Raw genomic sequence first — 21,650 nt, forward strand, 5'->3', positions numbered from 1 at the left:
TCCAGTTAATGAAGTCTTCTCCAGACATCCATTAAAAGTCTGTAACGCTAATTTTATGTAAAAATCCAATAAGTTTCCTCACGGAATTAACATTACAGACCTGTAATGGGGCCTTAAATCTGCTCTGGCCTCGGCAGGAATGTTCTAGGAATCCCTGCAGGGGTTGGTACACTAGGAGAGGCAAGGAAAGGTTCAGAAGTGGTTTTCCATCCCAAGGGTATCATCTGCTCCCCTCTTTATGGTGGGTGTGTAATGGATGGCAAGTCTCATCTAGCATGGGAAATTCACACCGTTAAATTCCTGGGAAGGTCATTATTAGAGAATATTGATTTATAAAGCCACGTTCACAGCCCTCAAAAGTTCTTTGTAGAATTACAGGTGACTATGTAGGGATTGGAATGCGGCCTCCTCTGGGGTGGAACAGCTGCCTAACAGTGCACAGCAACACCACACAACAGCTGAGGGCTGGGAACGAAGAAGAAAACCATATCTAATTGGAGGAGTAGGGTGGCCTTGTGGATAATACTTTGGAGTGCAGGTCGGTGTTCAGCTCACATCCGAGCTTTGCTCACAGACTCCATGTGTGAACAGGGGCAGATCACTGAATCTCTCTGTGCCCCCTCTACAAAATGAGGAGAAATGTAATTCGTTTCTCACCCCTTTCGCCGTGTCTGTTCAGCTTGTGTGCGCTCTGGGGGGCAGGGACTGGGTCTTACCGTGTGTGCATTCCGTGCCTAACACAACGGGGCCCTGATCCTGGCTGGGGGGGCGGTAAGACCAATGTAACGCAATGGCTAAGGAAGTGCCATGCGCCCCCAAACCCCCATGGCTGATTCATTGAGGAGTGTTGCCTGTGTTTAAGCTTTCAGCTCAAATGGCAAAAGTCTGGGTACGGGAGCCAGAGTCCTAGGTTTGATCCTGGCTAGTGACCCCACAGGGGGGAGAGGAGTTTACACCACGCAGAGCAATTCAACCTGCCATGGCATTTTGGCAGGCAGGAAGCACTGACCCAGGCCCACAGAAACTCAGCCTCGGCACCCGATGCAGCGCCGCCAGGGTCAGCTGCAGGGCCTGCGTCCGTGCCACTCACCCAGGCGGAGTTGGACTGGTTCAGCTGGTTGAGCATGACGATGGAGGTGCAGCCGTAATCGTACACCAGCCTCCAGAAGTCCGTGGTGGTGCTCGGCAGCGGGTGCACAGTGACGATGAAGGCAGCGCTCTTGGTGTAGCTCTACGGAGGAGCAAGCACAGAGAGGGGAGGACCCATGAGCGCCGTAAAGCAACGCATCAGCCCAGGGCACGGTGCTTGGGAGTGGAAATAACAGGCTCCCGCAAAGTACGAAATGCAACGTCAGTAGTAAAAGAAAAAAAATGTACACCATGGGATCCCCAGGCTCCATGTAGAGATCTGAGTCCAGGACCAGCCGAGAACCCCCAGCTCTGGGGTCCTGACTCCCCCTTGCCTACACTGATGCAAATCAGCAGTAGCGCCACTGAAGCCACGGGAGCTACACAGTGTGAAACTGGTGCACGGGAGGGGAGAATAAGACCCCCTGGGCTCCCGCAGGGCTTGTCTTAAAGAACTGCTTGGGCTCCTCCAAAACTCAGCAGCTTTATAGAGCAGGGTGTTCTCGTAACATACGCAGAGGCCTGACTCTGATCTCACCTACACCAGGTCTATGCTGGTTTAACGCCACTGACTTCAATGGAACAACGCCTGATTTATACCAGAGTGTGGGCCGGCTGACTCAGGACTGAAAGGTTTGCACGTATGTCAGGGTGGTCTGGGAAGACAGAAGCTGTCTAATCAGGATAGTGTCTTGTACAGGTAGATAAGCGTAAGGGACCAGATCCTCAGCTGGCGTAAATCAGGAGGCTGTATGGACATCAGTGGAGCTGTGCCGATTTACACCAGCTGGGGACCCGTTTTCTCTGCTTTGTCAATCTTCTGCTCAGCGTTTTAGGGGCACCAGGGAACCTGACTCTCGGGGCAGAGCTGAGCCCTGGCAAGGGTTATTCACATCCACTGGCGACACTCCCGCAGGGGCTGCCGGGCACAGCGAAGCGCATCACACGCTGGCCGCTCCTCTCCCTTGCTCCCGCCTGCCCGACACACACACATCTCGCACTGGACCAAGTGCAAATGTTGGGGGTGGGGCAGAAGTTGGGCATGGGGCTCTGTGCCAGCCGGGAGCTCCGCCAGGCAGTGACCAGCTCAGCTTTCTGACCCCATGGCACCACTCAGGAGGAACACGAGGGCATGAACGCACTGGAGAATCAGAAGTGAGGAGCCTGATTCTGATAACCCTCATGCTGGTGCAAATCAGGAGAAACTGCGCTGATGTTAACAGAGTGACATGAGTGCAAACAAGAGGAGAACTAGCCCCAGATGTCCAAGGTCTTTGTCCTCATTCAGGACTCAGCGCTAGCAAGCCTAATGTTTTTAAAACATATCTTTAAATTAACTTAATCTCAGCACCTTAATCTCCCTTGAGGGTGGGAGGGGGGCAAAAAGGGACACACACTTTTCACCCTCAGATCGCTGAAAAAGAGTATATCCACCTCGCTGCAAAAAAATCATGTCTACTCCAAGAACCAGCATGAGACATGTCAGGCCGACGGATTTTTTTTCCCCAGAAAGTTACACATGCCGCCTAATAAGGGCGCAGAAAGAAAGTGCCTCTCAATTTTGCTACCGCGAGGCTGTAACCTCTCTAGGGGTTGAGGGAAGCTAAGAGGCAAGAAACCTCTGTGGCTTTGCTACTTACAAACATTTTCCTAGGGTTAAAAAAAATGGCATGAAAGACCCCTCTCAACTGTAAGCTAAAAAAAAATAAGAAAAGAAACCGTACTGCTTGTAAACACTTCAAAAGCAGCAAGTGCTTTTAGGGACACCTGACCGAGAGACAGAAGAGACAGTGGAGTGTTTTATGGCTCTTGTTCATTGGCTCTCCACCCTCACTGAAGGACCCTTGAAACAACACTCTGTGCAAAAATGCCAAGTTCTCAGCAGCCTCAGAACATCTTAGTGCCTTCGGATTTCTCCTTGATCTTATTTTTCCATGCAATCTTCCTCCCCCACCCAGACATTTCCACATTGCCCAAGGATTCCATGCAGCGGAAACAAGTCAACAGACAGGAGCCATTTGACGGGGCAGAGAAACACTCAGAACAAGACTTTATGCTTCTGGGCCTTGTCTGCACGGAGCTTAGCATGTGCCTAGCCAAGCCCGTGGGTAATTATACTGAAGTCGACGGAATGACTCATGCTTAAAGTTAAGCACATGCTTGAGCACCTTGCTGGATCAGAGCTCTCTAGCTCATCCAGGGGACTGCTTAGCCTCAAGGATTATTCAATTCGGAACTTTTCAATTTTAGTTTTCTAATTCTAGTCTTTTTCATTTTAGTTCACACCAGTTTCAATCCAATTTCACATCGGTTGCGGCTGAGCGGGGGACACAGTACCCAAATGAATGAAAAGTCAGGATTGTCCTGTGATTGAAGTTGAATTTCACCACTGATAATGAATGTACATACAAGATTAGCTGTTACAGGGCTGAGACAGGATAAACCTCATAACAGTAGTTACAGGGTATCTGGTAGACCTGCATGGAGAAAGTCATTCTGTTTCATAGAGGATTTTGGTATTTCGAGATCTGGTCGCCACTGCGATTTGGAGCTAAAACCAAACATTTTGAAATTCTTTGCGAACAGGAATGGAGCCACGGATCTTGGGAGTCCCAGGGTCTCCCGCCTGGCTGGCTGCCTCAGAAGCACAGACCCTGGAAACCTGGAGGTTTCTTGGCTTGGTTTCCATGGTGACCCGGTTGAAACTGAAATGTTTGAAGTTCAATTAATCATCAAATTCTGATGACAAATGTGTCCCATTGGAGTTTTTCTGACCAACTCTAATATTTAGGGAGTTTTGTTAAATGCTAATATAGCCCCAAATCCTCAGCTCCATGGAAGACCATGGATTTGGAGGTCGTGGTGGACAATCAACGGCACATGAGCTGCCAGGGTGATGCTGGGGCCAAAAGAGCTAGTGCGATCCTAGGATGCATAAACAGGGTAATCTCAAGTAAGAGTAGAGCGGTTACTTTACCTCTGTATTCAGCACTGGTGTGACCAATGCTGGAAAACTGCATCCAGTTCCGGTGCTCACAATTCAAGAAGAATGTTTATAATTTGGAGAGGATTCCGAGAAGAGCCCGAGAATGATTAAAGGATTAGAAACCATGCCTTGTAGTGCGAGACTCAAAGAACTCGGTCTATTTCGCTTAACAAAGAGAAGGCTATGGGGTGACCTGACTGCCGTCTATAAGTACCGAACAAATATTTAATAACGGACTCTTCAATCTAGCAAGGGAAGGTCTCACGCAATCCAATGGCTGCACGTTGAAGCTAGACTAATTCAGACTGGCAATACGGCACACATTTTTAACAGTGAGAGTAATTAACCACTGGAACTTCATCACTGTCCATTTTTAAATCAAGGTCAGATGTTTTTCTAAAAGATCTGCTCTAGGAATTTTGGGGGGGGAAGTTCTTTGGCCTGTCTTGTGCAGCAGTTTGGACTGGATGATCACAATGGCTTGGGATCCAGGAATCTATGTCTCATGCCACCAACACGAGGGTCAGAACAGGCACCAGCACTGCTCCTCCTCTCCCTCAAATGCCAACAACTTTCTCATTGCTCATTGCTTAGCCACCTAAATAACAGCAGCATTAGCGCCCACCGCTCAGGCAGTGCAGAGCAGCTGCTTGTGCATCGAACACACACTCCATCGCCCACCCCTTCCCGAACGCCTCTCACCTTGAGAGCTGGTGAGAATCTTTTAAGACACAAACTCCCCTTTCTGCCTCCTTGAAGAGGCTCTTCACATGACAAGTGACAAGCCAGACGCAAAGCCATGCCGTGAGAGACAGTGGCTATTCATTATCCCCTTCCCCATCTTGTAACCCGCTTCCCGGGGACTCTGCTGTGCACCCCCAGGAAGGATCACCTTGGTCGCTTTCACTTTCAAGATCGCCTGCTCCTTCCTTTCGCTGCTCTTTTGTTAGACATATTTACAACAACACAGTGGGTCACTTCAGTTGTACCATGGCAAGTAACTTCTGTGCAGAATGGATTTCCTTCCCCTGCTTCAGAAAAGAGACGGGGGAAAAAAAACCCTTCACAGTGACTTTTGTCACACGTATGTCACCAGCTTGTCTTGCCTGCTAACACCCTTCCTTGATACTGGGTGCAAACCAAAGTGAGCAGAGTTGGTTGCAAATAATGTGTCAGCTTTGCCCTTTTGTTCCAGTTATACAATAAGCTGAATTGCTACTTGCAGGTATTCACAGAATAGCTTGGGCCACTTGTGAAATCCATCAGAGAGAAGCAGCAGTGTTTTTATATCCACAGCATGAATGTGACAGGTGACGGCAGTGGACTGGGACTCAGGAGATCAGGATTCAATTCCCAGTTCTGCCACAAACTCCATCCAGGACCTCGGGAAGTCACTGAATCTCTCAGTGCAGCAAAACCCATCTGTCAAATGGGGATAATGACACTTTATTTCGCCCAGTGTTTGGCTGTATTGTCTGTTTAGCTTGTACGTTCTTTGTATGTTTGCACTGTGCCTACTGCAGTAGGGCCTTGGGGTGCTAGCTGGGGGCCTCTGGGTGCTCCTGGAATCCCACTGAATGTGAATTAAACAACAGCAGTCAAGTAAACAGAATCTGAATTCCTAGTCCTTACTGAACACATTTAGGCAGCTCAACCCTTCACAGAAGTATAACTAAAACAGAAAACTCTTAAAAGAGAAAACGTTATTCCCCTGGATCCCAACCCACTGGTACAAGTGAGTCCTCTAGCAGTTGTATGAAAACACCTCCACTTAAGAGATGCTCTCTTTTATCTAGTCGTCTCCCTCTTGCATAGCTCCCTGCAGCACAGCGCCAGGTTATTCCTTTATCCATGTGCAATTAATTGATCTTAGTCCACATCCCAATGTACGGGTGCCAGGCCCACAAATCCAGCATCACATTCCCCATTACCTGCCCCCCTCCGAAGAAAAGCCAAGGAAGAAGGATGGCCCGGAGGTTAGGGTACTAGCTGGAGACTGGGGTTCAAGTCCTGGCTCTGCCACAGACTTCCTGCATGACCTTGGGCAACTCACTTAATAGCTCTGTGCCTGAGTTTCCATCTGTACAGTGGGGATGAGAGCACTGCCCTGCCTCACAGGGGTGAAGTGTTCAGATACTATAGCAATTGGGGCCATATAAAAACCAGAGACAGTGAGCAGGCCACGGGGAATGAACTCCCTGCTGCCCCCTACAGGGGATCACTCCAGGGCAAGGGTGGCAATGCTAAACTTGCCACAACCTGTTCTGTTCCTGTTATGGGCATGGGCATGGTTTGGAGTGACGGGGGGGTGTTGCACCCCCAAACTGCAAGCCTCAGGCAGGCACAGAGTTTGCCCCGCCCCCAGAAGTGGCCCCATTGGCCTGACTGGAGCTGCCTCCCCCACAAATACAGAAGTCAAACTATGCCTATGGTATGGGGGAACCCAAAGGAACTGTGGGCCGCTCCATTCAACCTCACCTTGCAGTCACTGCCCAGATCACAGGGCTTTGCGTCTTGCACCTGCACTGCGCTCACTTTGCACTGGGGGAAATTCATCCGCGGCAAGGATAAACCAAGCCCTAAGTCAGCCGGACTCACTTCAGCACCTGAAATGCCACAGTGCTCAGTGCTTAAAGAGCCACCGGGGACCGGTGTTACACCCATGCTTACTAGGACAGAGAGACGGAACTGAACAACCTTCACCAGCCCTTAAAGAACTGGGGATTTCTTTAAAAGAAAGAAGAGGAGGAGGAAGATGACAGAGGGTTTATTCCTTCAGCAAGAAGCTGATCCAAAGAGCTTTAGTGAGTCTAAGGGAAATTCTGTTCTCTGATCCATGCTGTTTCTTTAGCAGAGATTCAGCGAGACAGGCCTGGTGATATAAGAAAACCAAACAACATAAAAGAAAGCTCAGTGTGTGTGTGTTAGCCAAAAGGTGCACGCTTGCCCAGAACAGATGGCTGGTGCTACGGAGCCAATCATACCGGCTGCCTCCCGTTTAGGAAGTGATTTTGCCGTAAGCGAAAGCAGATAACAGGGAGACAAGATCTGTATGAAGACGTAAGGTGATAAATTGCCCGCGGGATGAAAAACGCACAGCTCAGCTGGAATGCGGCAGGGCCCCGATGTAATCAGAAGTGCTGCAGGAGTCAGAGGCGGGGGGGAGTGGGGGATGCTGGTTTCAGGGAACGCACCACACGATGGGATTTGATTCAGCACTGCCCGGATGTGAAAGTGCCCTGGTTGGTTTGAAGAAAGAAAAGTGGCTTCAGTGATAAACGACTCGTCCCTTCATGCTGCGTGCTCAGAGCTTCCTGACTTCATTTGCAATCGTCTGTGCATGCTCCTCCATCAGTGCTCCTCTCAACACCATCCTACCTCAGCATAGCCGGGTAGCCCCCGGAGCCACTGCTGCTTCTGTAACCATGGCCGACGTTTGGGAGTTAAGCCTATACATGGGAGACAGCACAGTGCGGGGGCAGGGTCTAGCCAAGGAGTCGGGAGACCTGGCTCTGACAACCACCTGCTGTGAGTGACGTCACTCCTCTGTGCCTCAGTTTCCCATTTAGGGTAATGATAATGACGTTTCTTTGTAAAGAGCTTTGGGGAGCTACACAGGAAAGGTGCTATATAAGATGCACACCTGCGTCTGTATAAAATGGGTGTCTGCATCTTGAACTTCAGGGGTTTGTCTGAAACGGGGCCAGGATGTTAGCCCATGTTTTTCAAAGGAAACACACACACCTGGATGAGATTTCACAAAGCAAAGGCCGGCAGCCCTGTCTGTGCCCGTCTCGGAGCGAAACTGTCCAAGTCACCTTCTCCGACGGGCTCCTATCTACGTACAGGCTCCTCTCTTCACCCGCACCCATCACCCCCAGAAGGGACATCGCCACATTGCAAGGCACCTACCAATCCAGGGCCTTGGCCCCGATAGACAATGATATCTCCAGGTGCAGGGGTCAAAACCTAGGACACGGATTCTCCACGGCCCTGTAGCTCAGGGAGTCATCTCCCCCTGCGTAAAGCGAACTTGAAATGTAACTATTCTGACCTGGTGACTGTAGGGCCCAGCTCCTCAAAAGCATTTAGGTGCCTAATTCCCATTGGGTTCAAAGAGAGTCAGGAGCCTACATACCTTTGAGGATCTGGACCTACGTGCCCACTTCGCACCCCAAGTCAGCGGGGGCACAGATACACGGCCATGAGGAATCAGACCCCAGGGGGCCAGCAGCAGAGAAAGTGAGAACCTGGATCAGGCTTTGTCTCTGGCCTCCCGCCCCCCCCGTGATGAGAGGGCTCCAGTTCCCCGGGGGCGCACTCACATCGGTTAAGGCCGCGTTGATGTAGTTGTTACTGTCCCCGTCCATGGAGATGAGGAAGGGAAGGCATCGGTCTGGAGGCAGGACGTCCATGCTGCGGTTCTTCTCCCGGTTCCGCGGCAGGAGAGCAATGCTGCACTCCTCCACGTCCAGGTGGGGCGTGACCGAGTTCAGGGTCTGCGAGGCACACAGCGCTGGGGTTACTAAACCCATCCGACCCCCCCAGGCTCCCCTTTCTCTTTGGGCTATACACGGCCTGTGACTTGGAGCCCCTGGGGGCATGGGCCCCCCCACTGAGCTCCCTTCCCCATGTAAGGCCAGCGTTAACTGGAGCCTCGAGGGAGGAGAAGTGAGTGGCTGCCCGGTGACACCCCACTGGGCTTCTGGCCTCCCACGGACAGATTCTGTCTGTAGCAACAGGCTGCGAGTCTGATCTGGGGACAGGAGGGGGAGCAGGGCACAGGAGAACAGGAAACTCTGTAACTGTGTAAGTGGGTCCTAGGAATGTCTTGCCACAAGACAGGATTTGCAGCACCTCTGTAGCCTCCACCCAGGGCAGCCTCCCGGGCGCTCACCTGGAATTCCTCCCGCAGCTGCGAGGAGTTGCTCTGCGGCTCTATCCTGACCATCTCCTTATACGTCGGCTTGAACTCACTGACCGGGATGGCGGTCTCCCCACACAGGCAGGCTTCCAAGATGGCGTCGTGGATGAAGATGTACTGCTCCTTCATGGGGAGGGTGAACACCAGCATTAGCAATGGGCTCCGAGGGAGTGGAGAAAGGGATTCTCCTCCTTTCACCCCACATAGGAGTCTGGACACACTAGGACTCCGCGACTCTGCCAGGTGCATTTGTACAGGACAGCCGCTGACTCTGCCGCCCTGAGCTGGCACTATGGCTAGCTGCAGCGGTCCAGCACTACCCCTCTGTCAAGGATTAAGCCATATGCCCACGGCTCTCCAGGCCCTGCAGCCTTTGCCCCGTTCACTAAGGCCATTCCTGGAAGGACACTTCAGGACGGGATGGCAGGAGAAGGATTCCTGCTTTCCACGGGAGCAGGAGTGGACGTTCTGGAGACAGAGCAGCAATACGTGAGGTGGGGAGGGCTACCAGGCTGGGGGGGTCCCTGACAGCATCACAGAGTTTAAGCCAGAAGGGACCTAACCCAGCAAGGCTAAGGGTCGCTGCATATCCAGGTATCGGATGGGCTGTCCTGAGTGGCTGATTTGGAAGATGAGAGCAGAGGCCTTCAGGGAAGGGAAGGAACCTGTTGAAGGGCTGGGCCTCAAACACAATGGTGCCAAGCACCTTATTACACCACAGCTATCTCACTAACACTTGTAATTGACTGCTCACTCCAGGCCAGGGCTTCGGGGGTCCCTGCGTGGGGAATACAGGCTGGCAGCGAGAACCACAGGCTCTGCCTGTGTCCAGCTGCCTCAGTAACAAGTCTCCTTTGCATGCCGCCCAGCCCAGTCCTGTCTCTCCTCCCAGCACCGCGCCGCATGCTGAAGATGGAGAAGGGAGGGGAACGGACTCTGCCCCGATGTCAGATCTGGGAAGCCTGTCGTTCAAAGGCAGGAGGAAGGGGTCTTTCCCCCCGTGCCCTCCGTACTCACCTCGGTTTGGATCATGTTGATTCTCCGCGAGCACAGCGTCTTCACACAGTTGTAGATGTCCACGACCCCCTCGCACTCAGCCATGTCCAGCATCACGTCCAGGACAATGTAACAGCCTGTCCTCCCCGTTCCAGCACTGGGGGCAACGGGCAGAGGGAGGAGAACAAACAAATACGGGGGTAAAAGCAGAGAAAGGGCCAAATGACACCCACCACACACGACACACGACACAGAAACACAAACACATCTCAGATCTGCCTTCGACAGACAGGCCAGGTGGAAGACACTTGGGGCTTGCCTACATTGCAAGGCATGGACCTGAGCTAGCTTTGATCTGGCTCAACTGGGAATCGGAGCAGCGAAGCTGCAGCAGTGCACGTTTCATCAGCCTGACCTAGCTGCCCCAGTAACTGCCCAGGTCCTGGGTTGGTTTGTACAGCCTGCGCCAAAGCCCGTGCTGTCGTAGCTTCACTGCCAGGGTACTTGAGCTAGCTGGATCGAAGCTAGCTTCCATATGTCCACCCGGGCGGCAATCACACCCCATGTCCACAGCGCAGACACCCCACCTTAGAAACTCCCCAGCACGGACCATCTCACTCACCCCTGTCAGGCAATCCACTTGTCTGAGAAACACCAAACCCCAGACACGTCAGGACTGGATTTATTCCCCCGCTCCCTTTTCCCAGAGGCTTTTACAGTGAAATACTAATTTCTGGGGCTGATGAATCACTCTCCGTGATTATCAGTGATTACAGGCTACAAGAACTAATCACACTCATTGTCTCTGGTGAATGAATACTGATGAGGCAATTGACAAGGAGAAATCAAATAAAAAATCCCTCTCATTCATCAGCTCCCGCTCGTTTGCCCAGCAGAGGAAGAGCCGTGAGCCAGTCAGAAAGGAAGTCTGGGGAGTGCAGCTGGTTGTTTAGGAAGGACAGATGCTTTCTGTTATGTTTCAGGTTCAGTCCAGAGTCCTGGCCACTCACTCCTTGCCCTGCAAGCCAAGACAGCTGGGGCGGTGATCTTCTCCATTCTGCATCGCGCTGAGCCATGCCAGTACTTGCAGGGTAGCTCTCCCAGAAACGGGGTGGGCGATTGTAACAGGGGGCAGGAGCTAACTCAGATCCCCACCGTCATAGGTTCATTGGGACCTAACGGGAAGCACAATTCATTGAGCACAGCTACAGCTGAGGGGCTTATTTGAGGGAGAAGCAAGCCCAGCAGCTGGGAGCATATCAACTGTGAGGAAGGAAGTGCTGGGGGGAGAGCTGAGAGCCAGGCAGAGGTGGGCAGGACTAGCTGCTGCTGCCAGTTCACAGAGGACCACCCAGTGACAGCGATTCAGCAGGGGGTGCTCTTCCTCCAGTCAAATGAAGTGTGCAGCACGGGGCTATGCGATGTTGTGCTGCTGGAGGGCCAGGCTTCCTGTGGCCATTAAAGACCCATTGGCAGGTTACAGTGGAGTAAGGGAATGAGCCCTGCCCAGCTCTCTGCTTGGGCGATCACATTCTGCCTTTCTAACTCGCACCGGCATGCTCAGCTGGAGAGGATGTTCTCTTCCACAGCCTGTCCTGAGCTGGGCTGCCACGTGCTGCTAAACAGCTGCCCTGCTCCACCCTAGAGGTGGCCGCATTTCTGCGGAAGGTAGGGGATTCCTGGAAGAGATCACCGGCTGGTGGCTGTGGGGGGGACCCCTAAAAGATGAGTTTGGGGTCTTAATCAAGTAGCAACAGGTGGTCAGCTGTCCTCATTCCTGTGAAAAGCCTGTCACAGCTGGGACTCACCGGCCTCCTTTCTAGGAGGCATTATTCGGGGGAAGCTCTCTGGCCTGTGATGTACAGGAGGCCAGACTAGAGGATCACGTTTCCTTCTGGCCTTGGAGTCCAGGAACCTCGGTAGCGCAGTCATGAGTTTCCCTGGCCAGAGGGACTGACCAACACGCGATCAAGTAATGATGGACGCGCCAAAGCAGGGTTAAGAGATGCTGGACTGAGGGGGCAGCACGGGAGACGTTTACACTGGATTTGCACTGAGGCTGAATAGGTGCTTTCAGGCTCTGGGTCAACCTGGATTCATTTCACTAGCCTGTAAATTCACGTCGGGGGCACACGAAGGCCCCTGTGGAGCGTTCCAAAGCAGGCGTGTTTGCAGTACACGCCATCCCGACTGCCTCCTGGTTCAGAGGAGCCTGCTACCCGTCAGCCTGGGCAGGGACGTTTTACGGCTCAGTACGTTCATGCAGGGATATCCAGTCTGGAGCCATAAAACAGAGGCTCCTTATCTGCCACAGCCGCCCTTCTTGTGCAGCCAATGCACACATTTCATATCTCCCTGTTCAACATCTGACAATAAATCCAAGTGTCCTTTACTTCGAGCCAAAGCCCCCAGGGACAAGATTCTGCTGGTGCAGGTCCCTCTACCCGCTCATGGCCTGGAACAAGGAGTTCAGGCGGGAAGTCGAGCGCCACCTGTACCCGAAATACTAAGGTGCTTACTAAGGGTGTGAAGGTCCTTATGTGCCCCCAACACAGCAGTGTCTGAGCCCCTCCCTGTCTTCCAGGATTTCTCCTCACAAACCCCCATGAGGCAGGGCAGGGCTGTTATGCCCACTGTATAGATGGGAAAGTGAGGCACAGAGAGGCTAAGTGACTTGCCCAAGGTCACACAGGAAATCTGTTGCAAAGTAAGAAATTGAAACTGTGTCATCCAGTCCTAAACTAGGTCCTAACCACTGGGCCATCCTTCCTCTCCTGTCCGAAATGCAGCCTTTACACGCCAGCATCACCCCTAAACGACTAGACTTAAAAAAGAGCGAGCCTGTAGCCAAGCATCTTGCTGGGGGCTGGCCAACCCCGGCCAGGGTGGGCATCCACGTGGAAAGGAGGCTCAGCAATTCCACCCTCTCTTCACAGCGCGCAGGGCGCGGTGGGGGCACTTTCAAGTGTCCATAGCACGACAGCCGCGGAAGCACGGCACAGGCAGCCGCTGCTAAGCCGAGCCCAGGATCTACCCGCCAGTTTGAGGCGGGTGTGTACAAAGCCTGGCTGAGCCACGCCTCTGCTGCCGCTCCTCCGCTGTTTACACGTGCGCTGGCTCGATGCAAGATGTGTGCGGGAGCCGGGCAATTGCCTCCCCAGCTCCAAGGGTACAGACGCAGCCTGCGTGAGGGCTGGCCCCCTGCCACAGCACAGGGCTGGGGGGTGCTGACGCTCTCCCCTCCGAATGAGTGCTGGCCCCAACGCCCCACTGCGGGGGTGACAGGGAAACCCTTTGGAGTGACAGGGTGCAGACTCCACTAGGATGAGGTGCATGGGTGATGGCTCTGATCCGGTCAGATCCCGGCTCTTCTAAGCACTTTCCAAGCCAACATGCCTCACAGATCTGCTTAGCACGGCCAGTGGTGCAGCCAGCACCCCATACCTCTGCCCTCTGGATGCTCCTGGTACAGTCAGAAGCAGCAAACCCCTTCCGCTGCCCCTGCAGTGAAACCTCTGGGGTGCCTTTGGGGAAAAGAAGCTCTCCAAGCAGCAATCCACCCGTGGGCTGGTTCTCACCTGCAGTGGATGACGATGGGCCCGGCGTCGGGAGGCGTGGAAGCCTTCACTCTCCGGATGAAGGCCAGGAGCCCGGTGGCATGGTAAGGCACCCCGTGTTCCGGCCACGAAGTGAAGTGGAACTGCTTCACCTCGTGCCTCGCTGAGTAGCCCCTCTGCAAAGGAAGCACAAGGCAGGGTGAGGCCGGAGGAATGCAGGAGCCAGGAGCCCAGGCGCTGGAGAGCAAAGGGCAATGCAGACCCAGGCTCACCGCAGCCGTCTCTGGATTCTAGGCGGCAGCGAATTGATCCCCGGTGCTTACGCACCACCAGACCCAGATTGCTGGCGCTGGCTTGGCTGGCTCTTTGGGTGTCCCTCTGAGCAAGCTCCTCCCTGGCCCCGCATCTGGTAGTGCCTCCCCTTTGCTTTCAGTGTGAGGGGTGGGCAGCACGCACCCAAACGTAGGTTCTTGCTGCACTGGCCATGCTGGGAGCCAAGGCGGCCAACCCCAGGCAGGGTGGGCATCCGTGTGGAAGGGAGGCTCCGCAATTCCACTTTCACCTCCATGCTGGGACACCCTCCTTCCCCTGGGCAGGTCCCTGTGCCACTGCCCCCTGCCATCTGCGCCCCAGGCCTGCTCTGCAGCCCACAAAGGCGAGCTGCCCTCCCTGGAGCTGCTCTTCAACTTCGACACGGTGCCGCTCCAGCACTCCCAGGGCAGCCAGAGCCCAGGGGTCCCTGTGTCACGGCAAGGACGGGCCTCCCCCTGGCTGGCAGCAGGGGCCCCTCAGCTGCAGCCCAGCCACGACAGGATGTGAGCGTGCGAGCCACCAACACGGCTTCTGGGAGCCACTGGCCGGGCGGCCAGCACTCCAAAGGGAAAGTCCCTGCAGCGGTATCCTGTCAGGAGACCCTAACCTGACACTGCTCCAGTCATGTCACCAGCGAGGCTGCCTTTGCCAGCGGGGGAGAAGGGACAGCAGCACACCAACAGCCAGTGAACGCAATGTGAAGTTCCTGCCTTTCCAGGGGCTGGCTGTGCCACACACAGAGGGTGTGCGAGAACACACTTGTTCCCCACTGGCCGTGTCATCGCGTCCCCGGGGGGGAGCGTGCCCGGGTGCTGGCGAGTGTGCAGTCACTGAGGAACAGGCACGGTCAGGTGTTTCCTCAAGAAGCCTGATTCTCCATTACCCTGCACCTTGGGTAGCCATTTACACCAGGCGGGGTTGGGGTTAGGTTATGGGGTTGGGGCTAGCGTCAGAGCAATAAAATCCTACTAAATGGAAATGATGATCACTTACCCACACATTACCCTGGTGTAAATGAAAGGGAGAATCTTGCCCCAGGCTACTAGCCCAGGATACAGTGTTCGTGTTTCCATATAGGCCCCGCAAATTAACCGTCTCAGTGAGGGGGTAAGTAGCCACTGCGAAGCCTTGTGAGATGGCAATGCCATGGCCAGATGTGTCTGTACCCTACAGCCTCATGACCTCAGCTCTTTTTCCATCAGCGACGATGGGGTTAAAAAGAGACTCACCATCAGCAGCCCTTCCGTACAGGCCTACGGGGCCGTAAGGAATGGCTTGGTAATGAATGGACTAGTTTCCAGGAAGCTGTTTGGTGCCTAGCTCGTAAGTAGACAGTAATTTCATGTTCCTGTTGATTAGGGGCTCCATTACACTCGTTATGTCCCAAAGCACCGTACTGTACAGTAATTGCCACGTAACCTGCACTCCACACTAGAGGATGGAAGTGATCATTCATTCCCTCTGCAATTACATGGTGCTTACCCTGAAATTAAATGATCAACAGTGACCATGTAAATAAAGAGCAGTTCTGCACAACCTGCCTGTAGAGTGTCTCCTTCCCAGCCTGAAGGCCACAGAGAGCTTCGCTAGGAGTCACTGGCGTGCAGCTGAGCCAGGGGAAACGTCCGCTGAACATCAAGCAAATATCCCTCTTCCCCAGGGTCAGGCGGAGCGGACGGAGGAAATCGGCTCCCCAAGAGAAAGCCCCATTGTCTGGGTCATTTAAATGGGGCAGGAGGTAGCACGGCAGGAGACACTGTAAGGAGCGATGCTGCACCGGCCAGGGAGAGACCGGAGGACATTAGGTCTTGTATCGGGTACCCCAACCAGTTCATCCTTATGGAGCAGATCCCAAGCCCACTGAAGTCAATGGGAGTCTGTCCAGTGACTGAATTAGGCTTTGGTTCAGGTCCTCGGTGAACAGCTACTCAGCTTCAACATATCAAGACCAGTCCCAGCACCTGGACCAAATTCTGCTCTCATCTACCCCGGTGTAATCTGGAGTGACCCCACTGAAGTCAATGCATTTACTCCAGGCTTACGTGGCTGTGTGTGAGAGCACGGTTTGTTTGCCTGGCTCCAGCCGGGGCAGAGATGCACATGCAAGGTGGTAGATCACTGTGTGACAGTCCCGGCAGGGTGCTTGTGGAGTTTGCTTTCTGGCAGCATCCCCTTCCCTGGCAGCACATTGATAAGAGCCACAGCACAACCGAACCCGGGATAGAACAGGCTTCACACATCCACGGGGCTGAGCCCGCACAAAGCAGGCGCTTACCCTTTCCAGCGCGAACGTCCGGACGGCATATTCCGCCAACATCTGCGATTTGACCAGGGTGATTTTGATGTCTCCGTACATCTCAGAGTCGTCCGGCCAGTACTTGGAACACTTCACCTGCCACAAGCAAACAGACCACGCTCTAGCCCTGCCGGAGGACGTGCCCCAGCAGAGACAAAGCCGTCGGGGAGAGGAACGGGAACTGGTCTCTTACCCTTCCCACCTCTACCAGCTTGGTTATCATCACTATGCTGGAACAGTGCTCCTGCCACACCATGCGCCAGAAGTCGTACACCATTTCCTGCTTGGGGCCTGGAGGACAGACAGGAAAAGAATTGAGACCCCCTTAGTGATTATTAGAGGCGTAGGAAACCACCATCCTTATATCACAGCAAGGCCTCCCCAAGATCAGGGCCCCGATGTGCTAGGTGCATAACAGGCAGAGACGAGTGGTACCTGCTGATTGTGGGGAGGGGGGGGGGGCACAATTTAAAGGTCCCCCCCGAACAGCTTGAGTCAGGCCCCCGCAGCACGCCTTCCCATCTTATCCTCCCTGCAGCTCCCAGCTGTTTGCTGCTCCTCTCCCCTTGGTCACAGCTTGCAGCTCGCCAGCTCCAGGAGCTGCTGCACAGGGAGGTATCCCCGAGGGCAAACCCTGGGAGAAATCTGGGGGGGCACATGCCTCCCCCCTATGCATTGCCTCTGGTAACAGGCAGTCCTTGCTCTGGAGAGCTTATAGTCTTAATAACATAACATTTCCCTTTCCCCCTGTTCACTTTTTAGGTAATAACAACTCCTTGGGAGTTTGAAGCTTAAATCTTGCGCCTCACTGAAATGTTATCTTCCCCTCCTGACAACACTCTCACTTGTTATCGTAGGGTTGCATGTGAGTGGTGGGCTGTTCACACCGGCTTGCGCAGTGCCACTTGTTTGTTATTGTAGGGTTGCCTACACTCAATGGGGTTGCAAGCAGTGATTTTTTTTCTTCCCAGGCTGCTTGTGGGCGCTGGATCTGCATGCACTGCCTTGTTATTGTCGGGCTGCCTGTGAGAGGTGGGCTGTGCACACTGGTTTGTTATTGTAGGGTTGCTTGCACTCAATGGGCAGCGCTTGGTTCTTTTGAGGCTGCCCGTGGGTGCTAGGATTGCAACTCATGTTATTAGAGGGTTGTTCATGAGCACTGAGCTGTTGAACTCGTGCACAATCGCAGGGCTGGTCGTGACGGCACCGGAACTCTTCGATCTGAGCGCAGCTCTGCTGAGCCACTGACGCGGTGTGCTGGGATGAAAGGGTTAAGGAAGCCGGCCTCTTGTCCCCACACATAGCCCCTAAGCAATGAGACTGGAATCGCCCGGCACAGAGAAGCCAGTCCATTGGTGGCCATTTCAACCAGATCCGGTAGTCATCTCCGCTAAAGGCCACTGAAGTCAACCGGAGCCTTTCCATTAACTTCAGCATGCTTCAGATCAGTCCCTTCCTGCCCTAAATAACTCTGTAGTGTTGCTGTGCCATGCCCCATTTGGCATGCAAAGCCCTGGACAGCCTGCAGGGAGAACAGGGCCGTCCGAGAGGGTCGCCAGTGATCATTCTTCATCAGTCGAGGGAATTTCCAGCCAGCCGTCTGGCTTGGTGCTCTGGCGCTGGGATAACTTTCAGGAAGTCCAGTCTGCAGCCCACCCTACACTAAACGATGGATTTCATCTCCTGTCTGACACATTCAAACCCAAATCCCAGGGGGTAATGCTGCAGGTCACCGGACCCCCAGCGCATCGTGTGCCCAACCGCTTCGGGAGGTGCGGAGAACGAAAGACAAAGCCCGGAGGTCGAAGGCAATTTACCTTGAGTGGCTATGAAGTGGTTGGATCTGTGGTAGCCCTGCAAGGGAAGCAGATTCTGTTAAACCCCTAGGGAAGGAGATCCGGTCAAGACACAGCTAACGAGCCACCCTCACTGTGGGCTGCCATGGAGACCTATTCCCATCGACCGACCTGACGGCCAGCTCATCAGTGGACTGGACCGTGTTGAGAGGGTGAAGGTCACTGCTTGCTCAGAACTCCCCTGGGTCCCAGACAAAGCCAGGCTGAGAGATTGATACGTCTGACGTCGCGCTGAGACTCTGACGCTCCACGCCCACGAGAACCTGAGATTTTTCACCCTGCTGGACGCGGAGCTTGCGGTGGCTAATGGCGTCTTTCTCTAAAGGCGCAACCTTCCTTAAAGCCAGGAAAATCCCACTCGGGATGGACAGGAGCCCCGATCCACGCCAGTGAGGATACGAGGCAAACTCCAGAGACACCACTGGGAAGGCAGGGGGGCTTTTTGACATCACTGAGTTATAGGTTCCATCTCCACCTGGAGCTGAAGGTGTGATGATGCCCAGCGCAGCGAGGGGCCTGGCCTGCCTCTGAGACTGACACGGAGGGACAGACACGGGCCTCTACACCCTGCTTGTGCAGACACATTCCTGCTCGCTCTGCTCCAGCGAGACACTACAAACAGCAGCCAAGCCACGGTAGCAGAGGCTGCAACAGCAGAAGCACAGACTGGCTGCCCTGAGTACAAACCCACCCAGACCCCACGGATCTGTACTCGGGGCGGCCAGCCCGTGCCACTGCTGCCTGTGCAACCGCAGCTACACGACTATTATTAGCGCCCTGGCTGGGTGAGAGTTAGCACTTGTATGTCTGCGTGAGCTGGGAATCACCCCCCCACCCCCAGTGCCAAGTGGAGACGTAGCCATAGAAATGTAGGGCTGGACGGGACCATCTAGACCATCCCCTTTCACCGAAGCAGGATTCCGTCTGTCTACACCACCCCTGACAGGTGTCTGGCACACTGCACATGGGAACGACTCTCGGGAATTCCTCTCTCGGTCGCTAGGGGGTAGGTGACAGCGAGAGACCCGCCTCCCTTCTCCTGCAGGGAGGGGGCGGGAAGAGAGAGGGCAGGGAACTATAAAGCATGCAGAGGGGCAGGAAGGGGGCCACAGGGCGGGCAGGGGGCGAGGAGGACTATGAAAAGGGGGAGATGGGCAATCAGAGGAGGGCAGGAATTTGAAAAAGGGTCGGGTGAGGAAGAGGAGTCCAAGGGGGAAACAGGACCCCAAAAAGGGGGGTGGAGAAGAGAGATTTCACCACAGAATCACCCCAGGTCACCCAGACAATGCACTGACCCCCTCCACCCTGCTCTCGACTCCAATATGCTGTCGGAAGCCGCTCACCCAGCCCCTTCCTGGGCCTTTCTATCTGCAGCCGGGCTGCGTGCACAGCTCGGAAGCCAGAGAGACGATGAAAGCGCTGGCGTGGGCATTCGGAGGACAGGCGTCTCGCTCAGAGGCTTCCTGCTCACACAAGTGGCGCTGACAAACATTTTCAGGCTGCAGGTAATGTCATCACAAGAGCCCTATTAACAATATCCCAGTCCACAGCAGCCACGTGGCTCTGAGTAATGGCCCCACTATCCTCATTCATCCAAGCCATTTACTACAAACATTACTAACTCTTAACAGGGAAGTGTCAGCCCAAATGGCAGAGCAAATCTTAACAAGGCCAATAAGAAGAAAAGGAAGGGCTCCGGCTGCAGAGACAGAATCGGCAATTTCAGCAGGGTCTGTTTCCAGGGGTGGGTATTTCTACAGGGGAGAAGCAGACTTGACCATGCTTTAATGGTGCAATTTCTGGGGATCAATAAGGAAATAAAAACCACAAAACCCTCTGACGGCAGCAAGATTGATGGGCAGACATACAAATATAATCCTCCCGCTCAGTCAAAAGCAATCACGCTCTGGCTGCAGTATGGGGGACGCTGAGCCAAACACCCTCCAGCCTGATTCTGACGCACAGGCCCCTCGACACGGCTCCAGGGATGGTAAAAGCCTCGTCTGCCTGCGACAGCTTGAGTAGCTATACAGGCAGATAGGACGGGGTGCCTGAGATGGCAGGGGCTGGGCTCAATGACCCAAGAGGCCCCTTCTAGTCCAATGCGGACACTCTTATTCCAGCACTGATTCCTAGGTTCCCAGGGACTCTTGTGATCATCTAGTCTGACCCTTGGTATGATGCAGGCCAGAGAAACTCCCCCAGAATAATTCCTAGAGCAGATCTTTAGAAAAACAGCCAGTCTTGATTTTAAAAAAATGAGCAACTTCTTTTGGATTGTTTGTTTAGTTTAAACTTCTTCCCAAGCTACATCTGCTCAACCTTCTTGTGCTAGGATGAGTGAGTCTGCCGGAGAGAATTATACCTGTAGAACTGTTCCAGTTTGAAGTCACACCTGAAGTTACACTGAAAAATCTTTCCTATGTAAACAAGGCCTCAGTGCCAAGGACAATCCAGTCCTCTCTGTCTCCTCCTGTGGCTACTACCCCTGCTGTACCCACGTGCCTCTGCTGGGCTTGATTCCCACTGGCATTCCCACTGCCAATTGACACCACTCAGCCGGGTAAAGCCGCCTGCGAGTGGCTGTGCATGTGATCCGTGTGCAGCTAAAGGCCCCTTTGCATTGGCACAGCTGTGCAGAGAGTGCAGACAAGAATCAGGCCTGGTAAAGGTATCCTCACAACCTCCCTGTGCGGCAGGGAAGTACCAGATGGGGAACCGAGGCACACAGTGGGATGGCGGCCTGGCCCAGGTCACACAAGGAGACTCTGGAAGAGGCAGGACTTGAATCCCAGACTCCTGACCGGCAGCTGAGTCGTATCTAACCAGCACCTGTACACATCTGCACCACTTTAATCAGGGCAGGAGCACAAGCCAGAAGGGGGTCACCAGGTTAGTGTCTTGGGTGGAGCAAAGGAAAGTGGAGGGGTTGGGGGGGAAGAGAGGGGAGAGATACAGGCTACTTACTTCTCGGTTTATCCGAATCTTAATGATCCCAATCGGACACAGGTTCGAAAGAAAAAGAGATCAGAGACAGGCAGATTAGTAAGGTACAGTCCAAGAAACAGATTAGGACACAGCCAGCCGTGGAGTGGGCCACAGAAGGAAGACAGCAGAGACAGGAAGCAGCAGCAGCAATGGGGGACTCAGCGTTGATCCCGCTACCCCATCGGATCAGCTGGGTAGATTCAACTATTCAGGACAACCCATCCCCCATGACCCTGTGGGGGCATCACTCAGCCTTGGGGGCACCCCACTGCGATGGGAGGGGGAGATGGGGAAGAAGGGGACTTTGCTCCAGTTCAGAAGGAGAGAATTTGCCAAAGGAGTTCTGCCTGAGCTCCCAGACTTTGCCCGGTTCTCCCATCCGTGCTGTGAACTGGGCGGTGCTGGCAGGCCCAGAAGAAGCACTGCGGCGACTCACACAACAATCTATGGAGTGAGGGACTCGCTTGGACTTAATGCCCAGGCAAACGAGGGATGGACAGATCTGGCACGAACCATGAAAGCTTCCCCAGAGTCCCACCCATGCACCCCACCCTGACTACTCCAATCCTGTCTGTGCCCCACAGCCTGACCCACCGGCCACCCCCAT

At 54.0% G+C, this 21,650-nt stretch overlaps 1 protein-coding gene across 3 annotated transcripts in view; it reads right to left on the reverse strand.

Moving 5' to 3' along the window:
- Positions 1–21,650, reverse strand: part of PTPRU (protein tyrosine phosphatase receptor type U) — a 249,745-nt gene that overhangs the window by 19,482 nt on the left and 208,613 nt on the right. For 2 of the 3 annotated variants that reach the window (XM_067530833.1, XM_067530832.1), the window contains exons 19-26: positions 18,017–18,053; positions 16,393–16,490; positions 16,179–16,295; positions 13,613–13,767; positions 10,056–10,191; positions 9,012–9,161; positions 8,440–8,613; positions 1,091–1,231 (exon numbers count right to left, since the gene is read on the reverse strand). In XM_067530833.1, the coding sequence (XP_067386934.1) occupies positions 1,091–1,231; positions 8,440–8,613; positions 9,012–9,161; positions 10,056–10,191; positions 13,613–13,767; positions 16,179–16,295; positions 16,393–16,490; positions 18,017–18,053 (1,008 nt within the window). Of the gene's footprint in view, positions 1–1,090; positions 1,232–8,439; positions 8,614–9,011; positions 9,162–10,055; positions 10,192–13,612; positions 13,768–16,178; positions 16,296–16,392; positions 16,491–18,016; positions 18,054–21,022; positions 21,041–21,650 lie in introns of all 3 variants that reach the window. The other variant, XM_067530831.1, reaches the window with a different exon arrangement.

The sequence above is a fragment of the Emydura macquarii genome, unplaced genomic scaffold, assembly GCF_026122565.2.
Source record: "Emydura macquarii macquarii isolate MOO-44397 ecotype Brisbane River unplaced genomic scaffold, CSIRO-AGI_Emac_v2 contig_3113, whole genome shotgun sequence".
NCBI lineage: Eukaryota > Metazoa > Chordata > Testudines > Chelidae > Emydura > Emydura macquarii.